General features: G+C 34.3%; 1 protein-coding gene across 1 annotated transcript; it reads left to right on the top strand.

The window, feature by feature from the left end:
• Positions 1–9097: 9097 nt before the first annotated feature.
• LOC117122975 lies at positions 9098–15627 on the top strand. Its single transcript, XM_033268758.1, has 8 exons — positions 9098–9169; positions 9260–9568; positions 10173–10371; positions 12026–12258; positions 12767–13087; positions 13547–13638; positions 13860–13904; positions 14280–15627. Exons 1-8 carry the CDS (start codon positions 9145–9147, stop codon positions 14517–14519), a joined length of 1464 nt encoding a protein of 487 aa, XP_033124649.1. The 5' UTR covers positions 9098–9144; the 3' UTR covers positions 14520–15627.
• The last annotated feature ends 3207 nt before the right edge of the window (positions 15628–18834 follow it).

Raw genomic sequence — 18834 nt, 5'->3', positions numbered from 1 at the left:
TATATACATATATATACATACATATACAATTTTCTTGATCTTAAGTTTATAATATCATTCATAGTAATCTCGATTGTAATCTTATTTCAAGTTTCTTTATTAATGTCCCATCTCGTACGTTAAGAAGTAAACCCACATTTTATGTTCCTTTTGGGAGTGTTAATGCCATGATGGCTAACATTAATAGTATGAAAATTAGTGGATGGCGAGGAAAGTGAGGGGTTCGGGACAATCGGAGGGGAGTTGGGAACAATTTTGTTCGAAAACGACAGATAGTTCCTAAAAATCACTTAAGGCCTAACATAATGGTGTTATCCATCATTATCGAGGTTAGGCCTAGTATATAGGGACGGAGCTCACGTTTTCCCCACCTTTTTTAGTTTTCACTCATTTTAACAGGCCTACTGGTATGCGCAAGGGTTGTAAATGTAGATAATTATTGCTTGAAAAGGGTAGATTGTTCCTGAAAATTCCTTGTGGGGATCGAGATTAATTAGAGGAAGACCGGATGTCCCGTTTAATGCCCCAAGGGACTTTTTATAATTTTCACTCATTTTCATACTGGTGGTGGGAATAAATATAGGTAACGATTTTTCAAAAACGGCAGATTGTTCCTGAAAATCAAGTGGTAGGATTATGGAGTGATACCCCCTCACTTACCCTATCGAGCTTAGAGTGGGACCGGAGGTCCCGTTTAATAGCCCCACCTTTTTTATAATTTCCACTCATTTTCATATATATTGTATGCGGGATCGGTGTAAATGTTGGTAACAATTTAACGAAAATAACAGATTGTTCCTGAACATCCCTTGGTGAAATTATGCTGCGATATCCTCTCATTCACCCCATTGAAGTTGGATGGGACCGGATATCCCGTTTAATAGCCCACCTTTTTTTTTAAATTTTCACTCATTTTCATTTTATGCGGGATAGGTGTACATTTTGGTTACAATTGCTCGAAAACGGCAGATTGTTCCTGGAAATCTCTTGGTTTGATTATGGTGTAATACCCCCTCATCCAACCCATCAAAGTTAGAGTGGGACCGGAGGTCCCGCTTAATAGCTCCGACCATTTTCCTCATTTTCGTACTGGTATGCGGGAGGGGTGTAAATGTAGGTAACGATTGCTCGAAAATGGCAGATTGTTCCTGAAAATCAGTTGGTAGAATTATGGAGTGGTAACCCCTCATTCACCCTATCGAGGTTAGAGTGGGACCGGAGGGCCTGTTTAATAGCCCCATCTTTTTATAATTTCCACTCAATTTCATATATATTGTATGCGGGATCGGTGTAAATGTTGGTAACAACTGCTCGAAAACAGCAGATTGTTCCTGGAAATACCTTGGTTGGATTATGGTGTAATACCCCTCATTCAACACATCGAATAGCTCCCACCATTTTAATTTTCCTCATTTTCGTACTGGTATGCGGGAGGGGTGTAAATGTAGGTAACGATTGCTCAAAAACGGCAGATTGTTCCTGAAAATAAATTGGTAGGATTATGGTGTGATACCTTCTCATTCAACCCATAGAGGTTAGAGTGGGACCAGAGGTCCCGTGTAATAGCCCCCACCATTTTTATTTTCACTCATATTTGTACTGGTATGCGGGAGGGGTGTAAATGTAGTAACAATTTCTGGAAAATGACAGATTGTTCCCGGTAATCCCTTGTTGGAGTTATGGTGTGATACCCCCTAATTCACCGCATCGAAGTTAGAGTGGGACCGACGGCCCCGTTAAATAGCCTCACCTTTTTATAACTTCGACTCATTTCCAAACTGGTATGCGGGAGAGGTGTAAATGTAGGTAACGATTACTCGAAAACGGCAGATTGTTCCTGAAAATCAGTTGGTAGGATTATGGAGTGGTAACCCCTCATTCACCCTATCGAGTTTAGAGTGGCATCGGAGGTCCTGTTTAATAGCGGGATCGGTGTAAATGTTTGTAAAAATTTCACGAAAGTAGCAGATTTTTCCTGAACATCCCTTGGTGAGGTTATGCTGCGATACCCCTCAATTCACCCTATTGAAGATGAATGGGACCGGAGGTCCCGTTTTTATGCAGGATAGGTGTACATGTTGGTAACAATTGCTCGAAAACGGCAGATTGTTCCTGAAATTCCTTGGCGGGGTTACGGTGTGATACCCCCTCTCTCACTGCATCAAAGTTAGAATGGGACCGACGCCCCCATTTAATAGCCTTACCTTTTTATAACTTCGACTCTTTTTCAAACTGGTATGCGGGAGTGGTGTAAATGTAGGTAACGATTACTCGAAAACGGCAGATTGTTCCTGAAAATCAGTTGGTAGGATTATGGAGTGATAACCCCTCATTCACCCTATCGAGGTTAGAGTTGGACCGGAGGTCCTGTTTAATACCCCCGGTACATCTTTTATAATGTTACCTTATGTCATACTGCCATGCGGGAGAGGGATAAATTGTTCGAAAACGGCAGATTGTTACTGAAAATCCCTTGGTGAGATTATGGTGTGATACCCTCTCATTCACCCCATCGAGGTTAGATTGGGACCAGACGTCCTGTTTACTAGCCGACCTTTTTGTCATGTTCATACTGGTATGCGGGAGGAGTGTAAATGTAGGGAACAATTAAATAAAAACGACAGATTTTTTCTGGAAATCCTTTGATGAGAGAACATTATAAAAAGGTGAGGCTATTAAATTTAACCTCCGGTCCGACTGTAATTGTGTTGGGATGATTGAGGGGGTATCGGGGTATCACACCATAATCCTACAAAGGGATTTTCAGGAACAATTTGCAGTTTTCAAGAAATCGTTACCTACAGTACACCCCCCAACAGTATGGAAATGAGTGAAAATTATAAAAAGGTGTGGCTATTAAAACGGACCTCCGGTCTCACTCAAACTTTGATGGGGTGGTTGAGGGTGTATGTCACCATAACCCCATCAAGGGATTTCCAGGAACAATCTGCTGTTTTCGAGTAATTGTTTTCCAAATTTACACCCCTCCCGCCTAAAAATTCCTCCCACCTGAAATTTAGTGAATGATCACAAATATTAGCAAGAACATATGGATACTAAATTACAAGCTCCTACATGATTACAACATTATACGTCTAGCTTTGTCCTTCATTAAAGACATAAATCAATGCATGTTTACTAAATCAATAATTAACTATTAAGTACAAAATATTATTAAATAATCTTAATCTACTTATTATAATTGTAACTCACCAGTCATCGACTGCTACTGAAAGCCATGTAAAAAAGGTAAAGCATTTACGCTCGCACGTTGGTAACTTTACCAGCAAAGTTTCATGCGTCTTTCTCAGACCGATACATGCTTACGAGTAACGCGAATTTTCAAAGTTCGCTCCGCCTCACAATGCACACAAAAAATGGACGATGAGGGCGCGAGCACGCGTAGTTGAACAGAGCTAGCTCCCATTGGAGGCAAATGACAGTATCCCACCCCCAACACACATACACACACACGGAATGGACTTACGTTCGAGATTACTTTTGAAAATACTGTATAAAAGTGGGGGTGGGGAAGGGGTCTTATCAAGATGAGCTTTTTCTTGAGATTAAGCCCATTGGGCTAATTGTCGAGGTTTTATTACGGTAGGAGGCTACCACTGCATTTTATTTCCTCTCATTGTGGAATGCTGTGAACATGAAACTAGTAAGCGGCTATATGCTATAGTTAGTCCTACATTAACCTTTACCTACCCTTTATCAGTTTTAACAGTAACATGAAATGCCTAACCAGAATGCGCGTGCTTCTTCACATGGATTCGCTCCATGCACGGGAGCTCTAGGCAGCTGCCTTCTCCTTCCCCATCCAATGAAAGGGACTTCTCCCAAACATATTACTCGTGAAGTGAAGGCGGCTTCGAGGGGTGGAAGCATGCAGTAAAATATCCAGAAATTTTAAATAGAGGGTCCTTCCTATAGAGTGACTTTTACAATGATGTGTCTAGACCACGTAAGTAGGGATCTTTCGATTTGTCCGACGATTTGACGCTGGATCGTACCGCGTCTCTGCACAAAGTATTACGTCCTAGAATCCACGCGATAACGAGAAATTAAAGGCTGTTTTCCACTAGGCGAATTTATTGGCGCGAGGAAAGTGTGGTTCGCTTCCGAAGCTCTGACTGGTTGCGCATGTTCGCTTCGCAAAAAGTAGAAACAGTCGAACTAGGCCTACTGATTTCGCTGCGGAAACTCCGATAAAAATGTGAATCCGCATGAGCAAGGCATGAGCATGAACCGACGCTTTCGATTTTCAACAATAAATTCGCCAAGTGGAAAACAGCCTAGGCCTATGCCTTCTCGCATGCACAGATGACTTTATGTGACGTCATTACGTTCTACGTGTACAATCGAAAGCCTATTGTATGGCTATGGCAACTATATATATTATCGGAAATGTCACTGGTCTTAAATTTGATACTTCCTTTTTTTTTTTTTTTTTTTTAATTTAGAAGAATCGGGCTGTGGGAGGGGGAAGGCTTGGGTGCCTCCAACTTGAATCAACTCCTACATGCCACATTTGAACTTTCAGGTATTCTATTCACATTAGTGTTATATTGTCCTTCATTTATGCCAACAGGATCTCTAGGATCTGGTGACTGTTTGCCAGTCAGTGTTAATCCTGATGCAGAAGAAGGCCAGAGGGCGGCGGAAACAGGTGATCCTGAGGACGATGATATTGACGAAACAATTAACGAACCTCATAATCCACCAGACATTGAGGATCCAGGTGAGTCCCTTGACTGTGGACCTTGCAGTAAATATTTTCAAAAAATATCTCTTTTATGCTAGGCCTAGTAGGCACTTCCATGCACTAAATTACAAATTCAAGCTTTGCAAATACATTATTTTACAGTTTAAGTGCAATTGATCGCGTTTACTTAAAAATAAAACAAGTTAAATAAAGTTCATCGGCCATTCCACTAAACCCCGCCCTTGGATATTGTTTTTAATAAGGTTCCAAAAACGAAAAGCGCAAAGACATGCGCTTAGGTGGGGGAAGGGGACAAGCGTAATCCTGGCCCTGTTCTTATTGGTTAGTTGTTTTTTACATCTGATCAACCAAACTTAAAAGTTTGAAAGGCATCACGGAAAGGTCCATTGTGCCACACAGATACTGACTGTTACATTTACAGGGTCTATGGGCCTATAATTATGCAAGGAAATCATATGGGAAATGTCAGTGTTTTATTTACACGTGTGAATTAATCAGCAACGGTTATAGGATACATTCTTCTATCATGTACCTATAAATAAGAAATATATTGTTATTTTGATACACTTCAGCGAGTACTCTTCCACCTGATCTGCCTGCCGATAATGAGTGTTATACTGCAGAAGATTGAAGTGATTATTTTGGAGACGTGAGCGTTACTGTAAGCGGACTAGAATGCCAATCATGGGCCGAACGAACACCACATCGTCCAATAAAAAAGTACAGAGGTGACCGCAATCCACTGATGCACCCTAACCATTTCGGACAACACAATCACTGTCGGACCATTCATGGCAATACGTAGAGGAGCCGATAGGATTAACCTCAGCGGTAGGACTGGCCCATGGTGCTATACCATGGACCCAGAATTGCGTTGGGAATATTGTAATGTCGGCGAACCTCAAGAGAGTTGTTAAGTACTCTACGTCGTTTTTGGTGTCGAATTGTTTAATTTAAGGTTTGTCTATAACTATTATTATTTTTTATAGGAATGTGGGTTTGATTTATTTTCAATTCTATTTAAATGTTGTTATTGTACCGTTATTTCGGATTTACTGATAAATTCAGTGATATAATAATAATAATAATAATAATAATAATAATAATAATAATAATAATAATAATAATAATAATAATAATAATATACAAATTGATATTTATTGGTCTTTTTTCTTCGCAGAAATTACCTGATTGTGACCCGGCTTATTCGACGCAAACATTACCTTTTACTAAGTGACTTCGACCTAGATATCTATTTATTATATAATTTTTTAAACAATTATTCATATTCGCAAGACAATAGAGATAAAGATAAGATAGAAACAAACTTGTTTACAGATTATCGATCGCATTTGATCCATGTTCTATGGATCACATATAGGCCTAGTTTATCCAATCATTAAATCCATAGGCCTAACTGGAAATTAATTTACTACTATTTTCCTGATCCTTTGAAAATTTAATGAAAGTCATGGAAGTTTAATTTCTTAGTCATCATTCTTAGTAGTTGTCTCATTGGTGAAGCGGGCTTTCGTCTGAATAAAATACTTTGAAAATCGCAAACGGTTGTGCTATTATTGATTTAGTGTTTCACACCATGTTTAAAGTTGGTCTTAGATAATATATCATTCTGTAAATGTTATTCTCTTTCTTCTCGAGTTACTAAGTAGCTAGTGTGTATGATTTTGCTTACGTAGTGTGGTAGAAGGATTCGCAGGTAGGATACCTAACATGGGCCGCGACGTAAGGGCTCCTTTTGTGACCAGACAGGGAGCTGGAATGGACCAGCACACCGGAGAAACTCCCTACTCTTCTCGAAGGATGTACTAGGCTCTTTAATGTGCACACGAGCCAATTGTGTACACTGGACTTGTTCCACCACCGGAACCATAGGCGAGCGTGCCGTTTGAACCCCCCGATATTATGACTGTGTATGTCACGGTTTCCCTGTTGCCGCTCGGTCAATCGACTCACCAAATGTTATTAAAACCTGAATTACTCATTTAAAGCGATCAAATGAATTCCATCGAAAGTTAGTAGACGAAAAGTGGTTATTGAGATACGACTCAAAAATGTACAAAAAAATGGGAAAAAATGACAATTGTTTCCGGTTTATGGTCCTCACAGGGAACAGAACAAAAGTGAACATAGAAATTCATGAGATTCATTCGTAGGCCTAATTGTTGTTTCAATTTATTTCGAAAAGTTTTGTATATATAATGTAAGAAGAAATAAACATTCCTGTATCTGTCTCAAAATAAAATATTTATTGTGTTTTGTGTATAATATATATATATTATATATGTATAATATATATATATATACAAAATTATTTTACAAATAATTTAAACATGAGCTGAGAGTTAATCGGATAATGCAACTTAGTTCTACATGGTTTAGCTATCAAATTGAATATATTAAATTCCTCGAACCACCAAACCCTCCACCCCTACACACTCCCACAAATACATATCCTTTTCTACTTGTCTGATAAGTTGCGTGTTACATCTTTCGAATTCCAAGATATTCAGGGATATATTAACATAATTATCCACCTAAAAAACCCGTAGTCTGATACACCGTAACCATTATACTTGCTATTAAATTGTGTTTAAGCTGAAAGAAGGCAAAATAATAGCTGAATAATGACGTCATATGTCGGTTCTCCTTCAACATCATTGATGTACAGCATATTATTTCTTGAAAATATTCGGTGTCAATGGCTTATATATGTGTACATCACTTACCTTAAATGTCGCACTTTGCTTAATCATCAACAATATCCATCTAACGTTCTTGACCAAGTTCCAAATTGTACCTTCGTAGATGCAGTCAAATCAACTTAACATGCAGTTTCGTATTCAGATTACCTTGATTGAAAAAGAAGAAATTTCCACTAATATCTCTAGAAAGAGGCCAATTTAGAATTAATCTTTCTAGGAACAGTTTAGAGTACGTGCGAGTTGTTTTCGATGTTAAGTTGGGATATGTCTTTACAAAAATGTAAGCTGTTCCGCGAATAGAGAATTTGTAAGGTAACAGTAACGACACATGATTCGACTTTGCGCGGTTAAATTCATCTCAAACCACGCCTACGTGACACGCGAAGCTGGCGCATCAATATCATTGCCCTTGTCTGCTGCACTCCAGGTCAACTAATGAATTGAAATTTTCCATGTATCGCGTTGTATAATATAGCCACGGAATTTCTAAATAAGATCAAGCATAACTCCGCCCATTTTTAGCATTTTAGAAAAGATTTAAAAAAAATATACAACCTGGTCTTTTTTTTCCTTTCCATGGTCAGCGTCAAACGATATGTATAAATCACGGTTAGGGAGATTTTTACGGAATGGATTCGCGGCGTAGCAGCTACTATATTCAGGTGAGGTGTAGCCGAGCTGTATAATGTGTAAAGTTATGCATGTGTATGGGATTCAAATCTCTCGCTTATTTATTTATTATTATTATTATTATTATTATTATTATTATTATTATTATTATTATTATTATTATTATTATTATTATTATTATTATTATTATTATGATTATTATTATTATTATTATTATTATTATTATATTGTTATTATTATTATTATTATTATTATTATATTGTTATTATTATTAACTTTTTATTATTTGTGAATCTATAGAACACTTTTTTTCATATTTTATTTTTCCACAATAATTTTTTCTTAGTATAAAATTTGGACAGCAGGTTGCGACATCACGATCAGAAATATTTAAAAAAAAACGTAACATCTTCATCTACTCCAATCAACCCGCCAAAATGGCCTAGCGTTATAGGCCTCAGGTGGCGTTATAGGCCCATCAATCGGGCTTGCACGCCGTCGGGACTGCTTCCAGTTCGCTGGCCAATGACACATGGTCGATCAGCTCGAGTTGGCCCGACCTAGGCAAGATTCGAGCGAACCATCAACTCGAGAGTACTTGGCAATACCCTCTTCCCCACTTCGTGGGGCGAGGGTAATAATTCAGATGTCAGAGAACGCGAAGTCGGTAAAACAAGTATTCCATTTAATAATTTTAATAAATGGCTAATTGTGTTACAGTAATTCATTTTGAAGTCCTGTTTTTTGAAGGATGTTCTTCCTAAAATGTCTAATGTCTAATCGGTTTATTGTAGTGAACTAAAATAATTGAAAATGAAACTAACAATAAAAAAGCATTATGGTGTATTATAATAATAATATGTTATATTTATATAGTGCTTAATGCTAACAAGGCCTCTAAGCGCTTCACATTACTATAGCCTTCGGTAATTGGATTAGATGCCTATGGAACACAAACTGTTCCATAAAGTTGCAGCAGCTACATCAGCGCATTTTGGCATTTGTAAATTTACACAGCGTGTTACTCACTTCCTCGCTCATGGCGATAGTCAGCCATTAAACATGCTTCAAATTTATTTAATAACAAGTAAGTATTTTTGATATTTGTCGTATTCTAATAAGTAATTTTATGTACTGAGTCGTCATAAACAGTATTTTTTTTTTTATCACGTTACAGGTTTTTCAATTACTTTGGCTTTCACATGCTCATCTCTAAACCCTATACATTTAACTTCAGCTTCGAACGAACAGCAGTTTGTTGAAAAAGGGTGTTTCTATAAGTTTATATTTAATCAACCAGGATGTAATACATCGCCATATTGTACAAGAAACAATAAAAATCTGGATGATGAAATTCAGACATTTAGTAACACTGAAATCGGATTTACCTCTAATTTTCAAAATATATCCAGCTCTGGATTGTACGTATGTAAACTGACAACACCTATCTGCATTGAAACATATAAAGTTCAAATTTATGTATACGGTAAGATTTACCAAATGTTAATTACATTCATTAAATAGAGTAAAACATTTGTCATTGTTTATCGCTAAATTTTAATATTTCTGGGTGAGCTCTCGTTGAGTTAAATTATAGCCATGTTTTAAATGTATATTGAGAATTTCCTTTATTTATGATTTAAGCGTACTAAAATTAGAACATTTATGATTATTTGTGGTGTTTAATATATTCTATTTGTAACAGAACCACTTTACTTTTCAACTGCTAGTCGATGATGTATGTATGTTTGTACCGAAATAAAATAAATAAATAAATACTATTATTAAAGGAAGTAGCTTAGTCCCCATTATTATAACCCTCAAACACAAATTACATCAAAAAAATAATACTTTTCGCTGATTTTTGCTGATTTGTATTCTACAAAAAATCTTATATTGAATACCAGCCAATATAAGGGTCTACGCAAAGGAACACAGGAAAAGTATAATTTAATTCTCCGTTAATTGAGGGGGAAATTTTTCCTCTTCAATAATTTTAATTGTAAGTTCAATGGAATTCAATGTTTCAATTAATTTAGCACATGACAGACATTATGTCTTAAAATAACTATTATTAATAATTATGACAGTGTCTCCAAAGAATGTTCAACTTAGTGCACACGAAAGAATGGATAAAAACCTAGTTTCTATGGTTGCACCAAGGACTAACTACAGCTGCTGCAGCAATGGAATGGCACCAGCAGCTAAAATTGTGTTTCTTTTAGAAGATGAATTGATAAATGGATCCACTGTAACAACTGTAACAAGGAACCACAACAATCCAAGCTTGTACAATGTTTGCAGTTATGTTGAAATTTCACTATCATGGAAAAATGACGGGAAGAATATCTATTGCAAAGTGTATCAGCCTCAAATTAGTAAAAGAAAATTGTAACATACTGAAATTTTAAAGGATAGAATTTGCATTTTATAAATAGTAGTTGTAAATAGTTAATTAGGTGCCTTATACCATAGAGAAAATAGAACATGCGTATATGAAATTTCTATAATAAAAAATTTCAATAAATTAATTTAACGTTTTTCCTTCGATAGATTATAAAGAAACGGAGGTTAAAAGTAAAAATATTACACTGAATGGTGAGTAAAGCAAATACCATTTCCTTTCTAGCATTCGCACCATTATATTACAATAATAATAATAATAATAATAATAATAATAATAATAATAATAATAATAACATATGTAATAATAACAATATGCAATTTAAGAAACACCATTACTAATATTAACATTCACATCATTATTACGGGTACATGTAGAATAATGTAATTATACTAATTTGCAATTTAAGAAAACCCTATTACTTCTTATAAACGTAAAAAAAAGGGAATGATTTAATAATTCTATATAAGCGTTTAAACTCTATGTTCCCATGATATCTTGTTTCATATTATATTCTAATGCTCCTGTTCGTTTTCTCCCCTCTAAATTTCTCTCATGTCAATGTTTGTAAGAATTTTATTATTTTGTAGGATTTCATCTCTAGATAACGTTTGTAAAAATCATATATATATTTATTTTTATATATATATGAACATATATATCTCTTATACACATCTAGATATTCTGCTGTCTGTGCAATTTTTCGCAGTCGCATACTCCTCTTCTTTACCCTTTAAACTTTATATACATGTATAAAGTATTACCGCAAGACTATTTGGAGTTTATTTCTTTAAGGGATGTATTACATATATTTATATAGGCTACATAGATCTACCACAGTACATGGAAAAGACAAGCCAAACCAGTCAATCGTCGCAAACATCGATTTTTAGTCATTAATACAGGGTTAATGATGGAAATAAAAAATATAAAATGGTAAAAGAATAATTTAAATTAAAAATTTTACAACCGTTTAAACATAGCCGTTAAAGAACGATCAGAAATCAACCTTCAAAGTTTATGATTTATGGTATTTCTTAGGCAGAAGCATCACCAAATTGTTAAAAATTGTTGTTTTAACATTGAAAATGGGAAAAATAACAATATATCATGATGTATAGATATATAAAAGTTTGTTTAGTACAACAAATATATTTCAAAATTGTTGGACATTTCAGCTTGTTTTAGCCATTGTCTCTGAAACACGATTTGCGACGAGTGACTGCTTTGGCTTGAATCTTGAATCATTGTTATCATTATCTTCCTTATTTATTTATTATTTTTATATATTCTTCTCCTCTTCTTTTCCTTCTCCTACTTTTTCTACATGTAATTGGATAAAATTGTAAAGGCTAATGTTTTTAACCACAATAGGCCATTATTATGCCTTTAACGTCTAAACTTAAAGTCATTTTCATTCAAGTCTTTTAAATTATGTGCAAAAACCCAACAAGGACATTATAATTACTGTACAATTAGGCCTATTCGCTTTTTTCTACATTAGCCGTAATTGAGTTTTTATCACCAATCCACGCTCAGCCAAGGCTATTTTGTTACTGAAGGTGACAGCCTTGCTTTAAATTGCTCTTCAAATTATCCATTTGTTGCCTCATACACCTGGAAACACGAAGAGTCTGATAAAGTTGTTGCTAGCGGAATCATCATGAACGACACAAACATAACCTGTACCGAAGCTGGACATTACGTTTGCACTCTTAATCCTGACAACGAACGAAATTCTACTAACGTCAAAACCAATGTATATGTGTCATGTATGTACTGTAGCCAATTATTAATTTTTGGATATTTAGGTAAACAGTAGGTATTGTTAAGTCATTACGATTATCGGCCCATTGTAACCTAGTCTTTTGCCACCCGGCCTTTGGTAAAAAGTTTACTCTACTTACAAGAAAATTGAAAAAGATATATATTTTGAAATATAGTCCTGATTTGCCTTAATTAATAGTTTGATATTAATACAGTATTTTATTATGTATTACCTTTTCATGTTATTGCTTAAACAGCACAGTTTTCTATTTACTATTTGTCTTGCTTTGTTATGGGGATCATCATGATATTATTATTATTATTATTATCATTATTGATATTATTATTACTATTATTATTTATATTATTATTATTATTATTATTATTATTATTATTATTATTATTATGACGTCGAAATCATCGTTCATTTAATTTTTTTTATGTAAAGGTGCACATATCGATGAAATGTAATGTAAATGTATTCGGAATTATAAATTTATTTTTTCTGTTTAGGTCTTCCACGCCAACCAGTCAACATTAGTGTTCTTGGGTTGACTGGAAACAAAATCATTTTTTATTGGAGTCCATCACTAGTTTCTGGGAACCAGACGCAATATATAGTTGAATGGAAAAACACTGACATGGAAATAATTGGGAACCAAACATTGCCAGTTCTTGACAAATCTCCACCATTTGGCTTTACCATTGAAGGCCTGGATATAAGCGCTTTGTCTATGATTGGTATATATGGTAAAAATGAAAATGGAAAAACTGAATCTGTTATAATTTATACCAGCTCAAAGACCACTGATTCGCCTGCATATACCAACGAGGGTAAGCCGACGTGTTTAAAGAATACGACGGAAGAAACTTTTATGATCCAAAGAGGTAGTTCGATTGAGCTGCTATGCTTACCTACGTCTCCAATCTATTATCTATTCATCATTATGGCCCTTAATGCCGGGAACTTACTGCGTCGTACGACGGTAGTACGAGACCGACGCACGACAAATCTAACTCCGCTCCCGGTGAGAGCTAGACGATGCGACGCCGTATGCTCTTTTTCGGTGGCAGTCTGAACAAATCGTCATTAAATAAAAACGATCCGTTGAGCGCACGTCGTAGCGTTGTGTTCTGCATGGAATCGCTCCATGCACATTAATACTAACTAGTTATTTAATAAAAGGATAATAAGATAGCATTAGTGACCAAAACTCAATGTATGTCTCGTTATTATTCTGATAACTGTCACTCATTCGAAATGATTATTAGATTTAATTCGTTTTGTTTTAGTGGTTAATATCACAACTCCAGTCATCGCTGTAGGTTCTGTTGCACTCTTTTTTGCTGGGTTTTTAACAGCAGTATGTTTGTATTTAACGAAGGTGAGATGCTTCAAACAATTAACAAATCCACAAGGTTATATTCAATTCGACAAATATTTATTTAATTCCTTAAAAAAATAAAAAATACATTATGGTAGGCCCATATGTCATTAAAGATTAACACAACCTTAAAATAAATTGCAATTCGCACAGGGAAGGCACACGAAAGAGAAATTACAATTAACATTTAATTAAGTTTTTTACATATGTTTACTTATTAGAGATGCTTAAGGCGATTCAAGCAAGAAAAACAAGCGCAAATATCTGTAAGTATAATCTTATAACATGGGACAGACAAACATAATTAGTAAATTCGTGCTTATGTTCTCAACATTTATCTGCAATAGCAAATCTTGCGCTGTTATGGTTGATCAAAGGGTGTATTTTTTTTTATATTTCATAATGTGGCGTTTTGACGAAACAGGGTGTTTGTGGGTTATCAATTGGTCACATCTAGCTGCAGATTCTCTAAAAAGAAGCGGTTGCTTCCCTTTAGAAATTTTGTTTGCTTGTTCCTTCATCTTTGATTTTCATTATTCCAAATCCTGCATATTCGATCAGCACATCTTTGGTCTTCTAATTTATTTAATTTATTTACTACAATTCATTTACTATGAATTAAATGTGTTCTTCTTTTAAAGGCATACATGCACTATTTGCCGAAACAAGAGGACACCACTTACCAGGAGCTAGGTGATGTCACTGCTAAGCAATTTGTACAGAAAAATGAAAGTCCCGTACCTTCTGGTGCTGGTAAGGATGTTGAAGACTCGCCGTATATAAACATTGATAAAAATGCTGTAGTTAAAACACATGCCACGACTGTTGAGCTTCACAAACCTATACAGAGATTTAACAATTTGTACGAAAACACAACATAGAAGACCAGATATTTGGCACAGCATTTCATGTCAACACATGTATTTTGTCTCAGAATTGAGGTTTTCTTTGCATCTTATGTTATAAATGCTTATTTCGAGATTTTTTAGTGCTATTTAATCTGCAGTTATTTTGATATAAAAAAAAATATTTATACTCATTTGAGTATGCAGGCACATAGTTAAACGGTTTTCATGACATAGTATCGCAATGTACATATTAAATCAATTAAACAGTCGACGATTCTGACATTTTGGAAGACTATTTAAACGAAATAATATGGGCTGAAGTTAACATTGTACGATGTTTGAAATTGTTATTTGCTACTTATTACACTCAGATAAGGAAGTATAAAACATACTGAAAGTATTAAAATGCACTAATACAGGCCCCGAAATTCGAGAAAAGACTCCAATCAACTATGTCAACGCCTTAGATTCATCCTCAAGGTATTATTTCAGTTTGGAATCAGTGTAAATCTCTATACCTGGTTCAAACAACATTCCATAGAGTAGTGTATGAGGGGGCTGAATACAGTCTCATCCTCGATTTCTGGAGTCCCCTGGGCTCAATATATTGTTCAATATTGTTTAATATGCAGGCCAATGATATACCTAGCCTCTTTTCCCATTTCCGTTGCCTTATGTCTGCGGATGACCGTGAGATTTATAACATTATCAAAACCCCAGAAGACTTGAGTGCGCTTCAGAATGACGTCGACCGTCTTTTCAACTGGACCACTGTGTAAAGTCTGAAAATGTAAACTTCTCACATGCTCTTTAAAGAAAAACAAAATTGTTCACGATTACAATATAAATTGAAATGCCTTGGATAAAGTGATAGTGCACCTTTGTGACTAACTATTCACTGTCCCTTTGCTCAGTTATATACAACTACATTTCAAACACAGGCTTCTAGAATGAAATTCACAAGAAAAAAAATCAAACGATTCATCATCCCGCAGACCGGTTTGCTTGGTTGAAAAATATGGCTGCCAAGTTCTAGGCGTACTAAATGAGTTGTTATTGGTTTTTAAATCTCTTAATTCTAAATTCTAAATTTAATTGTAATTTGATTTCAATGTTCAATTTTTACTCTTATTTACGTAACATGCGCTGTAAAGATTTATTTAAAGTAACTTTTTTCTCGTGTGAATGAAAATAGGATTTTTGTCGTGTATATATAAAATATTTAGTTTTAAAAGTTTACTAATGTTGATGTATTCATTTGCAGCATTTCAGATTTTAAAAGAATTATTAATAATCATATTTAGGTGTCTGTGTGCAATTTTTTTTATATTAATTGAATTAAAAATACAGTAATTATTTTATTTTAAGTTTTGAACTATATTTTTGTAAAGTTTATATTTTAACAACCCTGTTATTGGTCTTTCTTAACACAGTTGGGTGTTTTCCAAAACTGTATCTAAACGTATCTTTCGTATTTCTCAAAATTTTAAATAAATTAAAAAATAGTAATTAAATTTAGTTTCCCAGAAAATTTCCTGAAAAGTGAGGCTCCACTTCCGGCATTCCTTATACAATATTTATTCTAGGAGGAGCAGTGCGATCGAACTCTAATTATTACCCGACACTGCCTGAGTTTAAACCAGTTTTTTTCGGAGCAATATTATTATTATTATTAATATTATTTACTTACTAATAGTACCTGTCCAATAAACTATAACGTTTATCAAGTCAAAATATAAATAATAATACATATTTTGATCATGGATTATGGAAATTTCTTATAAATTGTATGGAAATACATTTTAGGCATGCTTTGGCTATTGTTAAACATTTGTAAACAAATTCTGTTTAATTCTGATTAAATACTATTGTCCAAATCAAATCGATACATCCTATCAGAAGTAGGAATTTGTATTGCAGTGGAGTAAAAATAGCCTCTGCCTAAATTTTAACAATAATTTTACTGCTGGTAATAGTTACAGAATAAATTATATTAAGATTTAACATAATAAAAATATAGTACATTAAAAATGTGACATAAAATAGAGGAAACATTGCATTAAAAAATAAAATATGAATTGCAATAAAGATTAGAATATGAAGTTTTGAAAAAATATTATTAAAGCATCGCTATAGACTCTAGTTTTAATTCAAATAACACACATATAAGCAAAAAATACACTTTGCTTACTTGGTATTTGCCATTCCATAGCTGGAATATTTGACTGTCTTGGACTTAGAATATTTGACAAATTTATTGCTTTGTTGTTACGAGAGAAATGCAGTGGTGTTTTACAATATAACTTATTTATAATTTATATAAAACTATAAAGCTGTAAATAATGGTGGAAATATATTTAGTAATCTACTACAGTGCTTTTATTCTTTCATTGGCTCTTTCTAACATTGAATCTATGTGTCTCCGTAAATGCACTTATTTGATGTGATAAAATGTAAGAACCCTAAATGTCATCATTTTTTCTTTTTGTTATGCAGTGGCCATTCAGTTATGTTGTTGTTGTTCAAAGAAGATGTGGCTTTTTACTGTGTGTGTGATGTTGTATAGAGCCCCATTACCAATGAAATATCTCCGAGGAGGTTCTTTATCTTCATCTTCCATTACTACTCCTTTGTGGTCGTTGTCATTTTCTGTTGTTTGAACCGAGTGAGATGTGATGCGGTGTTAGGTTAATTCAAAATTCTTATTATGTATTTGGCATTATTGAAAACCATTGCTAATAAACGTGAGTTTTGTGCATATTTTGTTCTGTTCGTTACTGTTTGATCTTTAGCAATTCGCAGCTGAGAAGCAATGTGTATATAAACAATTGTCGACTGCTATTATACGTCTGGAGAAATTTGCAGTAGCCAAAGGCTTATGTAACAATAAAAGTCATTTATTACAGATTAATTTTGTTCGAATTCCTTTTTTTCTGAATAATGCTATTCGGCTGGCATAAGAAATTGCTAACGAATAAAGATATTTGAAACAATCAGTAAACCCAGGGAATACTGAAATTACAGTGTAATTTAACTGTTGCCTGGTAAACGTACATTTCAAAAAAGATCGGTGTTAGATCGTGGATTCAAAGCCAGCGGGTAGTTTAGTAGTATATTATTATGATGTACTTTAATGTTCGATTAATTAATTAGGAGCCAGTGGGTAGTTTAGTAGTATATTACTATGATGTACTTTAATGTTCGATTAATTATGTTTGTGTTTATAAACCATGAGTGTAGTAATGTTAAAATTAATGATTTTAATGTTAGGATGTTATATTTCATTTATTTATTAAGACAAGTGCACTGGGGCCACGAATGCAACAAAGTTACCATGACAAAAGTCTGAAGCCCAGGTAAACTAAACTTAACTATATGCTTAGCTATAATATAACAATAAGATCACAAAAGTAAAAAAATATATAAAAGGCCAAGAAAAAAAAAATCCGATTTTGCAAATTTATTTTTAATTATTTGTGGGTATTTAATATTCAAAATAGCAATCAAATGTCGACGATGATATTTTCTTTATTAACTTTCTTTATTTACACCACATGTGCTTCATAAATATTTACGTTTTAATACTTTTGTAAATTTTGCTAAAGTAATATTTGCAACAATGATCCTGTTTTCTATATATTTAGAGCTATAAATTAAGGAACCAAGGATTTTATTAACTTTCGAATTATTGTGATTTGGCTTGTCAAATTGCACACACTCAATTTTTGCTTGACTGACTAGTTCCATTCACTTAAAACATCTAACATATTTGTTAATGACTCCAAATCAAAATCAATAAAATTTAAATCATCGGCATAAAATACTCCATGGGCATTCCAGTATTAGAAATAGGTAGATTAGGCTGCTATGTTGCAGTCCGTACACAATTATGATGTCCTCAATACGTTTGAGTGTGATAAGTGACAATATCTTTCTTAGTGAATTGCTTAGCCTGATTGGTGAAGATTTTGTATGGGTCCTTAGGCTTCTTAGGTTTTTTGAAGTGGTGACAAGATAGCTACCCCAATGCAGTTATAAAAAAATGTTTCAAAGCAAGCATTGGATACCTCTGCGTACTGATTATATAACTCATCAAAGGCATACTTTAAGTGAGACTCGATTCGCTCTACTAGGGCCCCACCCCCGGCGGGGCCTTTAGCCCCTCCGTCGGGCAGGTCCTGGCGCCATCACTGACGCAAAATAACCTAAAGCTTCTTCATCTGCAAGTCTAAATTGTTTCGCGAACCATTATTATATTATTATATTATAATGATTTTGCTATTCGTTAACATCTTTTTAGATTTTCCTCATTGTATATCATATATGAATTATTTTTAATTAAAAAAAT

This window comes from Anneissia japonica, unplaced genomic scaffold (assembly GCF_011630105.1).
Source record: "Anneissia japonica isolate Jap-2015-1 unplaced genomic scaffold, ASM1163010v1 scaffold284969_len127995_cov102, whole genome shotgun sequence".
NCBI classification, from domain to species: domain Eukaryota; kingdom Metazoa; phylum Echinodermata; class Crinoidea; order Comatulida; family Comatulidae; genus Anneissia; species Anneissia japonica.
The sequence above is the reverse complement of the archived record's forward strand: the minus strand, read 5'-3'. Positions and strand labels throughout refer to the sequence as shown.